Source organism: Hemiscyllium ocellatum, chromosome 4, assembly GCF_020745735.1.
Source record: "Hemiscyllium ocellatum isolate sHemOce1 chromosome 4, sHemOce1.pat.X.cur, whole genome shotgun sequence".
Classification (NCBI taxonomy): Eukaryota; Metazoa; Chordata; class Chondrichthyes; order Orectolobiformes; family Hemiscylliidae; genus Hemiscyllium; species Hemiscyllium ocellatum.
Genome location: NC_083404.1, coordinates 129,036,380 through 129,050,789, shown reverse-complemented (window position 1 = coordinate 129,050,789; position 14,410 = coordinate 129,036,380). Strand labels below are relative to the sequence as shown.

At 55.4% G+C, this 14,410-nt stretch overlaps 1 protein-coding gene across 3 annotated transcripts in view; it reads right to left on the bottom strand.

The window, feature by feature from the left end:
- Window positions 1–14,410, bottom strand: part of LOC132815099 (guanine nucleotide-binding protein G(s) subunit alpha) — a 353,011-nt gene that overhangs the window by 16,127 nt on the left and 322,474 nt on the right. For all 3 annotated transcript variants that reach the window (XM_060823858.1, XM_060823856.1, XM_060823857.1), the window contains exon 6: window positions 1,919–1,973. In XM_060823858.1, the coding sequence (XP_060679841.1) occupies window positions 1,919–1,973 (55 nt within the window). The remainder of the gene's footprint in view (window positions 1–1,918; window positions 1,974–14,410) is intronic.

The window sequence follows — 14,410 nt, the reverse complement described above, 5'->3', positions numbered from 1 at the left end:
CACTCCCCTACATTTACCCCTACCTAATGCACCTAACACTACGGGCAATTTAGCACGGCCAATTCACCTGACCTGCACATCTTTTGGATTGTGGAAGGAAACCGGAGCACCCAGAGGAAACCCACACAGACACGGGGAGAATGTGCAAACTCCACACAGTACCCTGAGGTGGGAATCGAACCCAGGTCTCTGGTGCTGTGAGGAAGCAGTGCTAATCACTGGGCCACCGTGCTGCCCCAAACCTAAACACATTGATCTGCAGCAACTGAGCCAGCATCAAAAGGTTCGTATCTTCGGCTTTGATTCAGACTTATACAATCGTTTCACATATTGAGAGATGGAAGACTTGATCCGTCAATTTGCCAGCATAAAGACAACAGAGCCGGATTCAGACATGTACATGGAACTATATTTCAGCAGCGACATTCGAACAGCAGAACTGAGAAGGGAAAATGGATTTGGAATCAAGAATTGGATGACTTTCTCTTTCTAACTCTCTCCCCCCCCTCTACTTCCTGCTTTTCTCATCATCTTGGTAGTCATAGCAACAACAGTGAATGCACAAATACTTCAAATCCAGTGAAATTTAAAGATTTAGAAAGTAAAGCGTTATTTTTAATCTCATTGTCCCAGCATGTGATAGAAGAAGACAGGGGTTATTTCTGGGCTTTAATCAGTTCTATTCATTTTGACTGAACGGATGTTCCACGAATGAATATCTTCAGCATATTCAGTCCTTGGGTTTATGAGGTTGACGGATCTTTAGCCACTAAAGGTAACCAAGGGATCTGGCAAGGAAGTGGAGGTGAAGTGAACGATGATTTTACCATGATTTCACTTCATGGCAGAACAGCTTGTGCCTGCTTCTTCTGTCACACGTAGACAAACTAACCTTCAAACTGTATGTGGTATCCAGTACACCAGGAACTACCCGATATTCACTCTCCAGCATCTGCAGTACTCACTTTCATCTAACTAGAAGATATTGGTGATTTCAATTCATGTTTGTGTTCAGAATTGAAACATCAAGGCAGAATCATATCAAGAGCATCTTATTGGCATCTATCCATATACAAGTCACTGTGAGCAGGCCATCCCTCTTTGAAATGTAGAAATTTATATTTTTGGCTTGGTTGGGGTACTGAAGAGTCAAGTCTTTACTGGACGAATGATTAATGATGTGCTGTTAGATGCGGAAAATTCAAAGTCTATAATGAAGTAAATGTGAGTGTATATTTTATGGTGCTTCAAATTTTATGCATATACTGCATTAATGTACAAGTTGATCTCAGATACACGTTAACCTCTTGGTTTTTGGCCTTTAAGGCCCATTGCGTAGAAATCAAATTTCGTTTTTCGAAGCTCAAACAGTGCAGAACCAAAGTATAATCCCAGAGATGGCAATGATTTGATTCCAACGTTACGAATGATGAAAATGAATACTGTTAAATAAATGTTTAAAACACGTCAAGCATCTGGATTGGTATATGAATAGGAAGGTTTGGAGGGATATGGGCTGGGTGCTAGCAGGTGGGACTAGATTGGGTTGGGATATCTGGTCAGCATGGACAGGTTGGACCGAAGGGTTTGTTTCTATGTCTATGACTCTATGTCAAATAATTAGTAAAAGTGAAATGTCTACAGCTTGAACTGCTATAAAAAAACATAAGTAGTAATTAATGTAAATTATTTCATGTTCTTAGTTTCTAATTTACACCATTGGATTTCACTTAAGAGCAAATCAAACATAGTCCAACCACTTAAAACACTAATGGTGTAAAAGATAACTTCTGTCTAAAAGAAAACATCTCAATAGCTCGACCGTCAATGAATATATACATTATTACACATATTATGATGAAATGAGAGAATAGAGACAGATTCGGATCAGTTATACTCCGCTGGTTAAGTCACTTACCTGATCTGATGGGGAGTAATCATTTTGTCGGACTTGGTCAATTCTGTCTAAAAAGCTAAAAGAAGAAACAAAATGCCAAGGTTATTCTTTGCTCCACATCTGAAACTAGAAAGCAGGTTATTTTATGAAATAATATTTTTTCAGCACTCACAAATCGTTCATGCAAAACTCTTTGACCAATGTATTCTCGCTTTTTGCGATTTAACTGGAAAGAGGGCTCCAATAACAATCGGGAAAAATACAAAAACGGAAAATGCTGAAGAAACTTAACAAGTCTGGTGGCATTTGCAGAGAGAGAAAGAGAGTGAACGTTTCAGGTCCAGTTCGGAATTGCTGCCAGACCTGCTAGGATTTTCCAGGAATTTATTTGTGTTTCAGACTTTCAGCATCTACAGTTCTTTGTTTCCTTTTGTTAAATGTTTGGTGCAATGCTATCTGCTGTAGCTGATAGCCACAGCATTTCAGGGATACTCAGATCAGAGTCATTATATCACTGCCAGGTCTCTCCCATTTGGCACAGTAACACAGCCACATAGCCCTGATGGAGGGTATCGTCAATGTGAAGGTGGGAATTACTCTCCATAGTGACTGTGCTCGATTCTGTAATGGCCAGATGCATCTGTGAAAGCTAGAGCAGTCAGCTTGGGGTCAAATTCACCCACTGTACCAGCCTGGTCAGTAACAGAGTGAGACCCTCACCCACTGCTGTACCAGCCTGGTCAGTAACAGAGTGAGACCCTCACCCAATGCTGTACCAGCCTGGTCAGTAACCGAGTGAGATCCTCACCCAATGCTGTACCAGCCAGGTCAGTAACAGAGTGAGACCCACACCCACTGCTGTACCAGCCTGGTCAGTAACAGCATGTGATCCTCACCCACTGCTGTACCAGCCTGGTCAGTAACAGAGTGAGACCCACACCCACTGCTGTACCAGCCTGGTCAGTAACAGCATGTGATCCTCACCCACTGCTGTACCAGCCAGGTCAGTAACAGAGTGAGACCCTCACCCACTGCTGTACCAGCCTCGGCAGTAACAGAGTGAGACCCTTACCCACTGTACCAGCCTGGTCAGTAACGGAGTGAGACCCTCACCCATTGCTGTACCAGCCTGGTCAGTAACGGAGTGAGACCCTCACCCATTGCTGTACCAGCCTGGTCAGTAACAGCGTGTGATCCTCACCCAATGCTGTACCAGCCTGGTCAGTAACAGAGTGAGACCCTCACCCATTGCTGTACCAGCCTGGTCAGTAACAGAGTGAGACCCTCACCCACTGTACCAGCCTGGTCAGTAACAGCATGTGACCCTCACCCACTGCTGTACCAGCCTGGTCAGTAACAGAGTGAGACCCTCACCCATTGCTGTACCAGCCTGGTCAGTAACAGAGTGAGACCCTCACCCATTGCTGTACCAGCCTGGTCAGTAACAGAGTGAGACCCTCACCCACTGCTCTACCAGCCTGGTCAGTAACAGCGTGTGACCCTCACCCACTGCTGTACCAGCCTGGTCAGTAACAGAGTGAGACCCTCACCCATTGCTGTACCAGCCTGGTCAGTAACAGAGTGAGACCCTCACCCACTGCTGTACCAGCCTGGTCAGTAACAGCGTGTGACCCTCACCCACTGCTGTACCAGCCTGGTCAGTAACAGAGTGAGACCCTCACCCATTGCTGTACCAGCCTGGTCAGTAACAGCATGTGACCCTCACCCATTGCTGTACCAGCCTGGTCAGTAACAGAGTGTGACCCTCACCCACTGCTCCCCATTCTTTGTAACAAACCCTACCATATTAATTTGCATATCTAATTGCCCGTTTCCTGCATGCTAACCTCCAGTGATTCAGGTGCAGAGATCCCCAAGACCGTCACCTCCATCTTATTTCTGACGATTATCTGTTTCCCTTGAGCTAACCGATCCATTGACCAGGCTCATGAATTTCACTGAGAACATCTTGTGCAGGAACCTTTGATGTGAGACTTTTAACAAGTGGAAAGCCACATCTGCAAGTTCCCATTATCCACATTGCTCATTACAGCCTCAAAGAACTCTGATAAACTCGTCAAATATAACCTCCCATCGACCAGACCAGGCTGTTTCTGCCTCGTTTAGATTAGAGTGGTGCTGGAAAAGCACAGCATCCAAGAAGCCGGAAAATCAATGTTTCGTGTAAAAGCCCTCACCAAGAATGAGACTATTGCACGGTCAGCTACCTTCTCCCCAGCTCCACCCCTCTCCCACTTATCGCTCCACCCCCGATGCTCCCAGCCTCATTCCTGATGCAGGGCTCCTGCCTGAAACATCGATTTTCCTGCTCCTCAGATGCTGCCTGACCTGCTGTGCTTTTCCAGCCCCTCTCTAATCTGATCTTGCCTAGTTGCACAGCGATTTTCAAAATGCCTTGCCAAAAACTTTTCTATTGATAGATTCCAGCATCTTCCCCACGGTCGACGTTACGGGAACCGCAGTTTCCAGTTTTTTTTCTCTCCTTCCTGTCTGACACACGGAATCGTTTTGACGGAATTCAAATGGAAGCTTCCAGAATGTAGAGAATTGTCAGGAAATTAAAACCATCTACCATTCAGCAGCCAGTTCTTTGAAGACCTACAGATGACATCCAAGCAGGACCTACCCTTTCTCTTGTGATTATAACGGTTTTAAGTTTCTCCCTCTCTTTCACATGGTGATTCACCAACCTGCTGGATAGTGAGAGCTGTTAAGGTCAGTTCAGGCTTTTCAAAAATAGTATCGAGCACTATTTTACGTTCAACCAGCAGAGAGCAACAGAGCACTTTTTAATCTGGACAGTGCTGACTGTAAATCTGTTACCTGCCTCTGTCAGCTACAACACTTGAGTGGAATTCTAAACTTCAACTGCTTTAATCGTGTAGCATTTTCAAAATCAGAAACTGGACAAGACAAAAGGGGGAAAAAATACTGCCTTTCACGAAATGCAGGAGACAGAATCTCGTATTGCTGGCAGTTAATGGAACACATCAACCAAGATGGAGGTTACATCAGGAGAGAGACAAGGTGAGGTGTTTTTTTTTGAGTCATCACGGATAGCAGTGTCACTGGCTGGCCCACATTTATTGCCCATCCCTAATTGCCCAGCTAAGGGTCAATGATACAGCGAGTTTTGAGAAGATTTGTAGCCCAGGTTGAGGTTCTGGATGTAGGTTTACTTGCTGAGTTGAAATTTCCAGACATTTCGTCACCTTGTTAGGTAACATCTTCAGTGCGCCCCTGGACGAAGCACTGCAGATGATTCCTGCTTTCTATTTATGTGTTTGGGTTTCTTTGGGTTGGTGATGTCATTTCTTGCGGTGTTGTCCTGTTCTTTTTCTCAGGGGGTGGTAGATGGGGTCTAACTCAATGTGTTTGTTGATAGAGTTCCAGCTGGAATGCCATGTTTCTAGGAATTCTTATGCATGTCACCGTTTGGGCCTGTCCTGGGATGGATGTGCTGTCCCAGTCGAAGTGGTGTCCTTCCTTATCTGTATGTGAGGATATAGTGAGAGAGGGTCATGTCATTTTGTGGCTAGTTGGTGTTCATGTATCCTGGTGGCTAGTTTTCTGCCTGTTTGTCCGATGTAGTGTTTGTTACAAGTCGTGCGTGGTATGTTGTAAACGAGATTAGTTTCACTCATTGTTTGTACAGGATCTTTCAAGCTCATTAGCTGCTGTTTTAGCTAATGAACTAACACACACATGCACACAGACACGCTCTCATCACAGGCACGTGGACACTCTCTCTCGCTCTCTCTCTCATGCAGACACGCTCTCGCGTGTGCAGATACGCGCAGACACTCACGCTCTCTTGCACACAGACACTCTGTCCAACATGCTCTCTCACGTACGCACTCTCTTGAAAGCAGACACTCGCACTCTCTCCTGCACGCACGCACTCTCTCTCTCTCGCAGGCAGACACACTCTCTCACGCCCGCGCGCACACAGACACTCGCTCTCTCGCGCACGCAGACACTCACGCTCTGGCGCATCTGGTGCACGCAGACACTCGCTCTCTCGCACACGCAGACACTCGCTCTCTCGCGCACGCTCTCTCTTGCTCGCAAGCAGACACTCGCTCTCTCTCTCGCGCACGCAGACACTCTTGCGCATCTGGCACACGCAGACACTTGCTCTATCTCTCTCGCATGCAGACACTCTCGCGCACTCTTGCACGCAGAAACTCGCGCACTCTTGCACGCAGAAACTCTCGCACTCTCTCGAACGCAGACACTCGCACTCTCTCTCTCGCTCGCACGTGGACACTCACTTCCGCGCGCACGCAGACACTCTCTCTCTCTCTCGCATGCACTCGCTCTCTCTTGCACGCAGACACTCGCTCTCTCTCGCATGCACTCGCTCTCTCTTGCACGCAGACACTCGCTCTATCTCTCTTGCACGCGGACACTCTCTCTCGTTCGCACGCATACACTCTCTCTCTCGCTCGCACGCGGACACTCTCTCTTGCTCACAAGCAGACACTCTCACTCCCGCGCGCACGCAGACACTCGCTCTGGCGCACGCAGACACTCGCTCTCTCTCTTGCACGCACTCGCTCTCTCGCATGTGGCGCACGCAGACACTCGCTCTCTCGCGCACGCAGACACTCGCTCTCACATGTGGCACACGCAGACACTCGCTCTCTCACATGTGGCGCACGCAGACACTCGCTCTCTCGCGCACGCAGACACTCTCTCTCTCGCTCGCACGCGGACACTCTCTCTTGCTCACAAGCAGACACTCTCACACCCACGCGCACGCAGACACTCGCTCTCTCTCTTGCACGCACTCGCTCTCTCCTGCACGCAGACACTTGATCTCTCACATGTGGCGCACGCAGACACTCGCTCTCTCGCGCACGCAGACACTCGCTCTCACATGTGGCACACGCAGACACTCGCTCTCTCACATGTGGCGCACGCAGACACTCGCTCTCTCGCGCACGCAGACACTCGCGCTCTCGCGCACGCAGACACTCGCTCTATCTCGCACAGACACTCGCTCTCGCACGCACGCACTCTCGCGCACATTCACTCTCTCACTCGCACGTGGACATTCTCTCTCGCTCGCTCGCACGCGGACACTCTCTCTCGCTCGCGGACACTCTCACTCTCTCGCTCGCACGCGGACACTCTCTTTTGCTCGCACGCGGACACTCTCGCGCTCTCTTGCACGCAGACACTCGCGCGCTCTCTCTCGCACTCACGCTGACACCCCCTCTCTCTCTCGCACGCGGACACTCTCGCTCGCTCGCAGACACTCTCTCACTCTCTCTTGCACGCAGACACTCGCGCGCCCTCTCTCGCACGCACGCTGACACCCCCTCTCTCTCTCTTTCGCACGCGGACATTCTCTCTCGTTCGCTCGTGGACACTCTCTCGCTCGCTCGTTTGCGGACACTCTCTCACTCGCACGCGGTCACTCTTGCTTGCACGCGGACATTCTCGCTCTCGTTCGCTCGCGGACACACTCTCGCTCGCACGCGGACATTCTCTCTCTCACTCGCTCGCGGACATTCTCGCTCTCGTTCGCACGCCAACATTCTCTCTCTCGCTCGCGGACACTCGCTCGCACGCGGACATTCTCTCTCTCGCCGCGGACACACTCTCGTTCGCACGCGGACATTTTCTCTCTCGCTCACACGCGGACATTTTCTCTCTCGCTCGCTCGCGGACACTCTCGCTCTCGCTTGCCACGGACACACTCTCTCACTCGCGGACTCTCTCGCTCGCTCGCGGACACACACTCGTTCGCACGCGGACATTCTCTCTCGTTTGCTTGCTCGCGGACACTTTCGCTCTTGTTCGCACGTGGACACTCGCTCTCGCGCTCACAGACACACTCTCGCTCGCACGCGGACACACTCTCACACGCGGACACACTCTCTTGCTCGCTCACGGACACTCACTCACTCGTGGACATTCTCTCTCTCGCGGACATTCTCTTGCTCGCTGGCTGACACTCTCTCTCACTCGCTCACTGACACTCTCACTCGCTCGCTGGCTGACACTCTCTCCCTCGCTTGCGGACACTCTCTCTCTCACTTGCACGCGGACCCTCTCTCGCTCGCACGCGGACACACTCGCTCGCTTGCATGTGGACACTCTTGCTCGCTCACACGCATGCGGACACTCACTCACTCATGGACATTTTCTCTCTCACTTGCTCGCTGACACTCTCACTCTCTCGCTCGCACGCACGTAGACTCTCTCTCTCTCTCTTGCTCGCGGACACGCGGCCACTCCCTCTCGCTCGGTCGCACGTAGACACTCTCGCACACGGACACTCTCTCGTTCGCACGCATGCGGACAGTCACTCGCTCGCACACGGACAGTCGCTCGCTCGCGGACACTCTCTCTTGCTCGCCGCACGCTGACAATCTCTCGTTCGCTCGCATGCTGACACACTCTGGCTCACTCACGGACTCTCTCGCTCGCTCACTCGCAGACACGCGGTCACTCTCTCGCTCGGTCGTATGCAGACCCTCGCCCTCGATCGCACGCAGACACCCTCCCTCTCGCTCGCACAAGGACATTCTCCCCCTCGCGCGCGGAGGCACACACACACACACTCTCTCGCTCGCAGACACACTCTCTCTCTCACCCACATGCGGACACTCTCTCGCTCGCTCGCACGTAGACAGACATTCTCTCTCTCGCACGCACGCAGACACTCTCCCTCTCGCACGCACGCAGACACTCTCTCGCTCGTGCACGGATGTTCGCACGCGGACATACTCTCGCTCGCGGACACACTCGCTCGCTTGCACGTAGACACTCTCTCTCTCGCCCGCATGCGGAACTCTCTCGCTCGCACGCACGCGGACACTCTCCCTCGCTTGCTCGCATGTGGACAGTCGCTCGCTCGCACGCATGCGGACAGTCGCTCGCAGGCGGACACGCGGCCACTCTCTCTCGCTCACTCGCACGCGGCCACTCTCTCGCTCGGTTGTACGCGGACACTCGCCCTCTCGCACAAGGACACTCTCCCCCTCGCGCGCGGAGGCACGCACGCAGACACTCTCCCTCTCGCACATTCGCTCGCGCACGGATGCTCGCACACGGACACTCTCTCGCTCACACGTGGACATACTCTCGCTCGTGGACTCACTCGCACAGACACTCTCTCTGTCACCCACATGCAGAACTCTCTCGCTCGCACGCGCACACTCGCTCTCTCGCACGCGGACACTCTCTCGCTCGCACACGGACGCCCTCCCTCTCGCTCGTACGCACGTACACTCTCTCTCTGTCTCTCGCTTGCGGACACGCGGCCACTCCCTCTCGCTCGGTCGCACGCGACCACTCTCTCTCGCATGCACGCAGACACTCTCTCGCTCGATCGCACGCGGACACCCACCCTCTCACGCGCGGAGGCATGCATGCACGCAGACACACTCTCGCTCGCACGCACGCAGACACTCTCACTCGCTCGCACACACGCAGACACTCTCCCTCGCTCGCGCACGGATGCTCGCACGCGGACACGCTTGCACGTAGACAGACACTCTCTCGCTCGCTCACGGACACTCTCCCTCTCGCATGCACGCGGACACTCTCCCTCGCTCGCATGCACACAGACACACTCCCTCGCTCGGATGCATGCAGACACACTCCCTCGCTCGCGCACACGCAGACACTCTCCCTCGCTCGTGCACGGATGCTCGCACGCGGACACTCGCTCGCACAAGGATGCCCTCCCCCTCGCGCGTGGAGGCACGCACGCAGACACTCTCTCTTGCACGCATGCAGACACTATCCCTCGCTCGCGCATGGATACTCGCACGCGGACATACTCCCGCTCGCTCGGACGTAGACAGACACTCTCTCGCTTGCTCGCACGCAGACACTCTCACTCGCACACGGACGCTCTCCCTCTCGCTCGGACAAGGACGCTCTCCCCCTCGCGCGTGGAGGCACGCACGCACGCAGACACTCTCTCTCGCTCGCGCACGGACACTCGCTCGCACGCGGACATACTCTCGCTCGCAGATACTCTCTCGTTCGCTCGCACGCAGACACTCTCTCTCTCGCTCGCGTACACTCTCCCTCTCGCACGCACACAGACACTCTCTTGCTCGCACGCGGACATACTCTCGCTCGCCCGCACGGAGACAGACACTCGCTCACTCGCACGCGGACACTCTCGCTCGCGGACACTCAGGCTCGCTCGCGCGCGCTTGCACGCAGACACTCTCATGCTCGCTCGTACGCGGACACACTCTCGCTCGCACACAGACACACGCTCGCACGCAGACACTCGGACGCAGACACCTGCACGCTCGCTTGAACGTGGACACTCGCTCGTGCACGCTCACAGACACTCGCTCGCTCGCGCACGCTCTCTCTCGCTCACTTGCACGCGGACAGTCGCTCGCTCGCTCGCGGACACGCGGCCACTCTCTCAAGCTTGCTAGCACGCAGACACGCTCTCGCTCGCTAGCTCGCGGACACTCTCGTGCTCGCACACACTCTCGCTCGCTCGCACGCGGGCATACTCTCGCTCGCAGATACTCTCTTGTTTGCTCGCACGCAGGCACTCTCCCTCTCGCTCGCTCGCGGACACTCTCCTTCTCGCTCGCTCGCAGACACTCTCACTCGCAGATACTCTCTCGTTCGTTCGCACGCACTCTTGCTCGCACGCGGACACTCTCGCTCGCTCGCAGACACTCTCCCTCGCTCGCATGCACGCAGACACTCTCTCGCTCACACACGGACGCCCGCACCCGGAAACTTTCTCACGAGCTCGCACGCGGACACCCTCCCTCTTGCTCGCACAAGGACACTCTCTCCCTCGCACGCAGAGGTACGCCTGCATGCAGACACTCTCATGCTCGCAGACACTCTCCCTCGCTCGCACGTAGACACTCTCCTGCTCGCGCACGGATGCTCGCATGCAGACATACTCTCGCTCGCTCACTCGCACGTAGACAGACACTCTCCCTCTCGCACGCACGCAGACACTCTCTCTTACTCGCTCACTCACATGTGGACACTCACTCGCACGCGGACACTCTCTCGCTCGCACGCAGACACTCTCATGCTCGCTCGCACGCGGACACTCGCTCGCTCACGCACGCTCGCACGTGGATATACGCTCGCTCGCACGCAATCTCCCTCGCTCACACATGGACGCTCGCACGCGGAAACTTTCACACGTGCTCGCACGCGGACACCCTCCCTCTCGCTCGCACAAGGACATTCTCCCCCACGCATGCAGACACTCTCACTCTCGCAGACCCTCTCCCTCGCTTGCACGCAGACACTCTCACGCTCGTGCACGGATGCTTGCACGCGGACATACTCTCCCACGCTCGCACGTAGACAGACACTCTCGCTCACAAACACTCGCTCGCACGCAGACACTCTCTCGCTCGCACGCACGTGGACATACTCTCACTCGCGCGCGGACACTCTCCTCGCACGCACGCAGACACTCTCCCTCACTTGCATGCATGTGGTCATACTCTCGCTTGCGGACACTCTCGCTCGCTTGGACGTGGACACTCTCTCGCAGGGACACTCGCACGCGGACATACTCTCGCTCACCCGCACGTAGACAATCTCTCGCACGCACGCGGACACTCTCCCTCTCGCACGCACGCGGACACTCGCTCGCTCACACGCAGACACTTTCTCACGGGCTCGCACGCGGACACTCTCCCTCTTGCATGCACGCAGACACTCTCCCACTTGCACGCACGCACGAAGACACTCTCACGCTCGCGCACGGACGCTCGCACGCGGACATACTCTCGCTCGCTCGCACGTAGACACTCTCGCTCGCGGACACTCTTGTTCGCGCACACGTGGACACACTCACTCGCGGACACACTCTCGCTCACACGCATGTGGACATACTCTCACGCACAGACACTCTTGCTCGCAGATACTCTCTCGCTCTCGCAGGGACGCTCGCACTTGGACATACTCTCGCTCGCGGACACTCTCGCTCACCCGCACGTAGACAGACACTCTCTCGCTCGCTTGCACGCGGACACGCACTCTCGCTCGCTCGCACGCAGACACACTCCCTCGCTCGCTCGCACGTAGACAGACACTCTCCTGCTCGCAGACACTCTCTCGTTCGCTTGAACGCAGACACTCTCTCTTGCTCGCTCGCACACAGACACTCGCTCGCACGCGGACACTCCCTCGCTCATTCGCGGACTCTCTCACTTGCTCACAAGCGGACACTCGCTCGCTACTCGCTTGCACACACTCATACACACTCTCTCTTCTCCCGCACACACACTCTCTCTCTTCCGCACGCGCACACACACACTCTCTCTCTCCCGCACGCGCGCACACACACACTCTCTCTCTTCCGCACGCGCACACACACACTCTCTCTCTCCCGCACGCGCACACACACACACTCTCTCTCTCCCGCACACACACTCGCTCTCTCTCTCCCCTGCAAGCACACACACTCACTCTCTCTCCCGCACGCACACACTCTCTCTCTCTCCCGCACTCACACACACACTCTCTCTCTCTCTCCCGCACTCACACACACACTCTCTCTCTCTCTCCCGCACACACACACACTCTCTCTCTCTCCCGCACACACACACACACACACTCTCTCTTCCGCACACACACACTCACTCTCCCGCACACACACACACACTCTCTCTCTCTCCCTCACACACACACACACTCTCTCTCTCCCGCACACACACACACACTCTCTCTCTCTCCCTCACACACACACACACTCTCTCTCTCCCGCACACACACACACTCTCTCTCTCTCGCACACACACACACTCTCTCTCTCTCTCTCCCGCGCACACACACACACTCTCTCTCCCGCACACACACACTCTCTCTCTCCCGCACACACACACTCTCTCTCTCGCACACACACACTCTCTCTCTGTCTCCCGCACACACACACGCGCACGCACACACACAATCTCTCTTCCGCACGCACACACACACTCACTCTCTCCCGCACGCACACACTCGCTCTCTCTCTCCCCTGCAAGCGCACACACTCTCTCTCTCTCCCGCACGAACACACACTCTCTCTCTCCCGCACACTCTCTCTCCCGCACACACACTCTCTCTCTCCCGCACACACACTCTCTCTCTCTCCCGCACACACACACACTCTCTCTCTCCCGCACACACACACACTCTCTCTCTCCCGCACACACACACACACTCTCTCTGTCTCCTGCACACACACACACTCTCTGTCTCCTGCACACACACACACTCTCTGTCTCCCACACACACGCGCGCACACACACACACACACAATCTCTCTCCCGCACACACACACTCTCTCTCCCGCACACACACACACACTCTCTCTCCCGCACACACAAACACACACTCTCTCTCCCGCGCATGCGCGCGCGCACACACACTCACTCACTCTCCCACGCGCGCACACACTCTCCTGCACGCACACTCTCTCTCCCCAACGCGCGCGCGCACACACACACGCTCTCTCCCCGCACGCACACACACACGCGCTCTCTCTCCCGCGCGCGCACACACACACACTCATCTCCCACGCGCGCGTACACACTCTCCCGCACGCACACACACACTCTCTCTCCCACGCGCGCGCGCACACACACACTCTGTCCCGCACACACACACACTCTCTCTCCCACACACGCACACTCTCTCTCTCCCGCGTGCACACACACACACTCTCTCTCTCCCGCGCGCACACACACACACTCTCTCTCCCGCGCGCGCACACACACACTCCCTCTCCCGCGCGCGGACACACACTCCCTCTCCCGCGCGCGGACACACACTCTCTCTCCCGCGCGCACACACACACTCTCTCTCCCCGCGCGCACACACTCTCTTTCTCTCCCGCGCGCACACACACACACACACAATCTCTCTCCCGCACGCACACACTCTCTCTCTCGCCTGCACGCGCACGCACACTCTCTTTCTCCCGCGCGCGCGCACACACACACTCTCTCTCCCACGCGCGCGCACACTCTCTCTCCCACGCGCGCGCGCACACACACACTCTCTCTCCCGCGCGCGCACGAACACACACAATCTCTCTCCCGCACGCACACTCTCTCTCTCGCCTGCACGCGCACACACACTCCCTCTCCCGCGCGCACACACACACTCTGTCCCGCACACACACACACACTCTCCCGCGCGCGCACACACTCTCTCCCGCGCGCGCACACACACTCTCTCTCCCGCGCGCGTGCACGCACACTCTCTCTCTCGCCTGCACGCGCGCGCGCACACTCTCTTTCTCCCGCGCGCGCACAATCTCTCTCGCACGCGCGCGCTCTATCTTGCGCGCGCGCTCTCCCCCTCTCGCGCGCGCGCGCGCTCTCTCTCTCTCTCTCGCGCGCTCTCTCTCTCTCGCGCGCGCCTCTCACTCTCTCGCGCGCTCTCACTCTCTCTCTCGCACGGGCTCTCTCTCTCTCCGCGCGCACGCTCTCTCTCTCTCCCCGCGCGCGCGCTCTCTCTCTCCCTCTCGCGCTC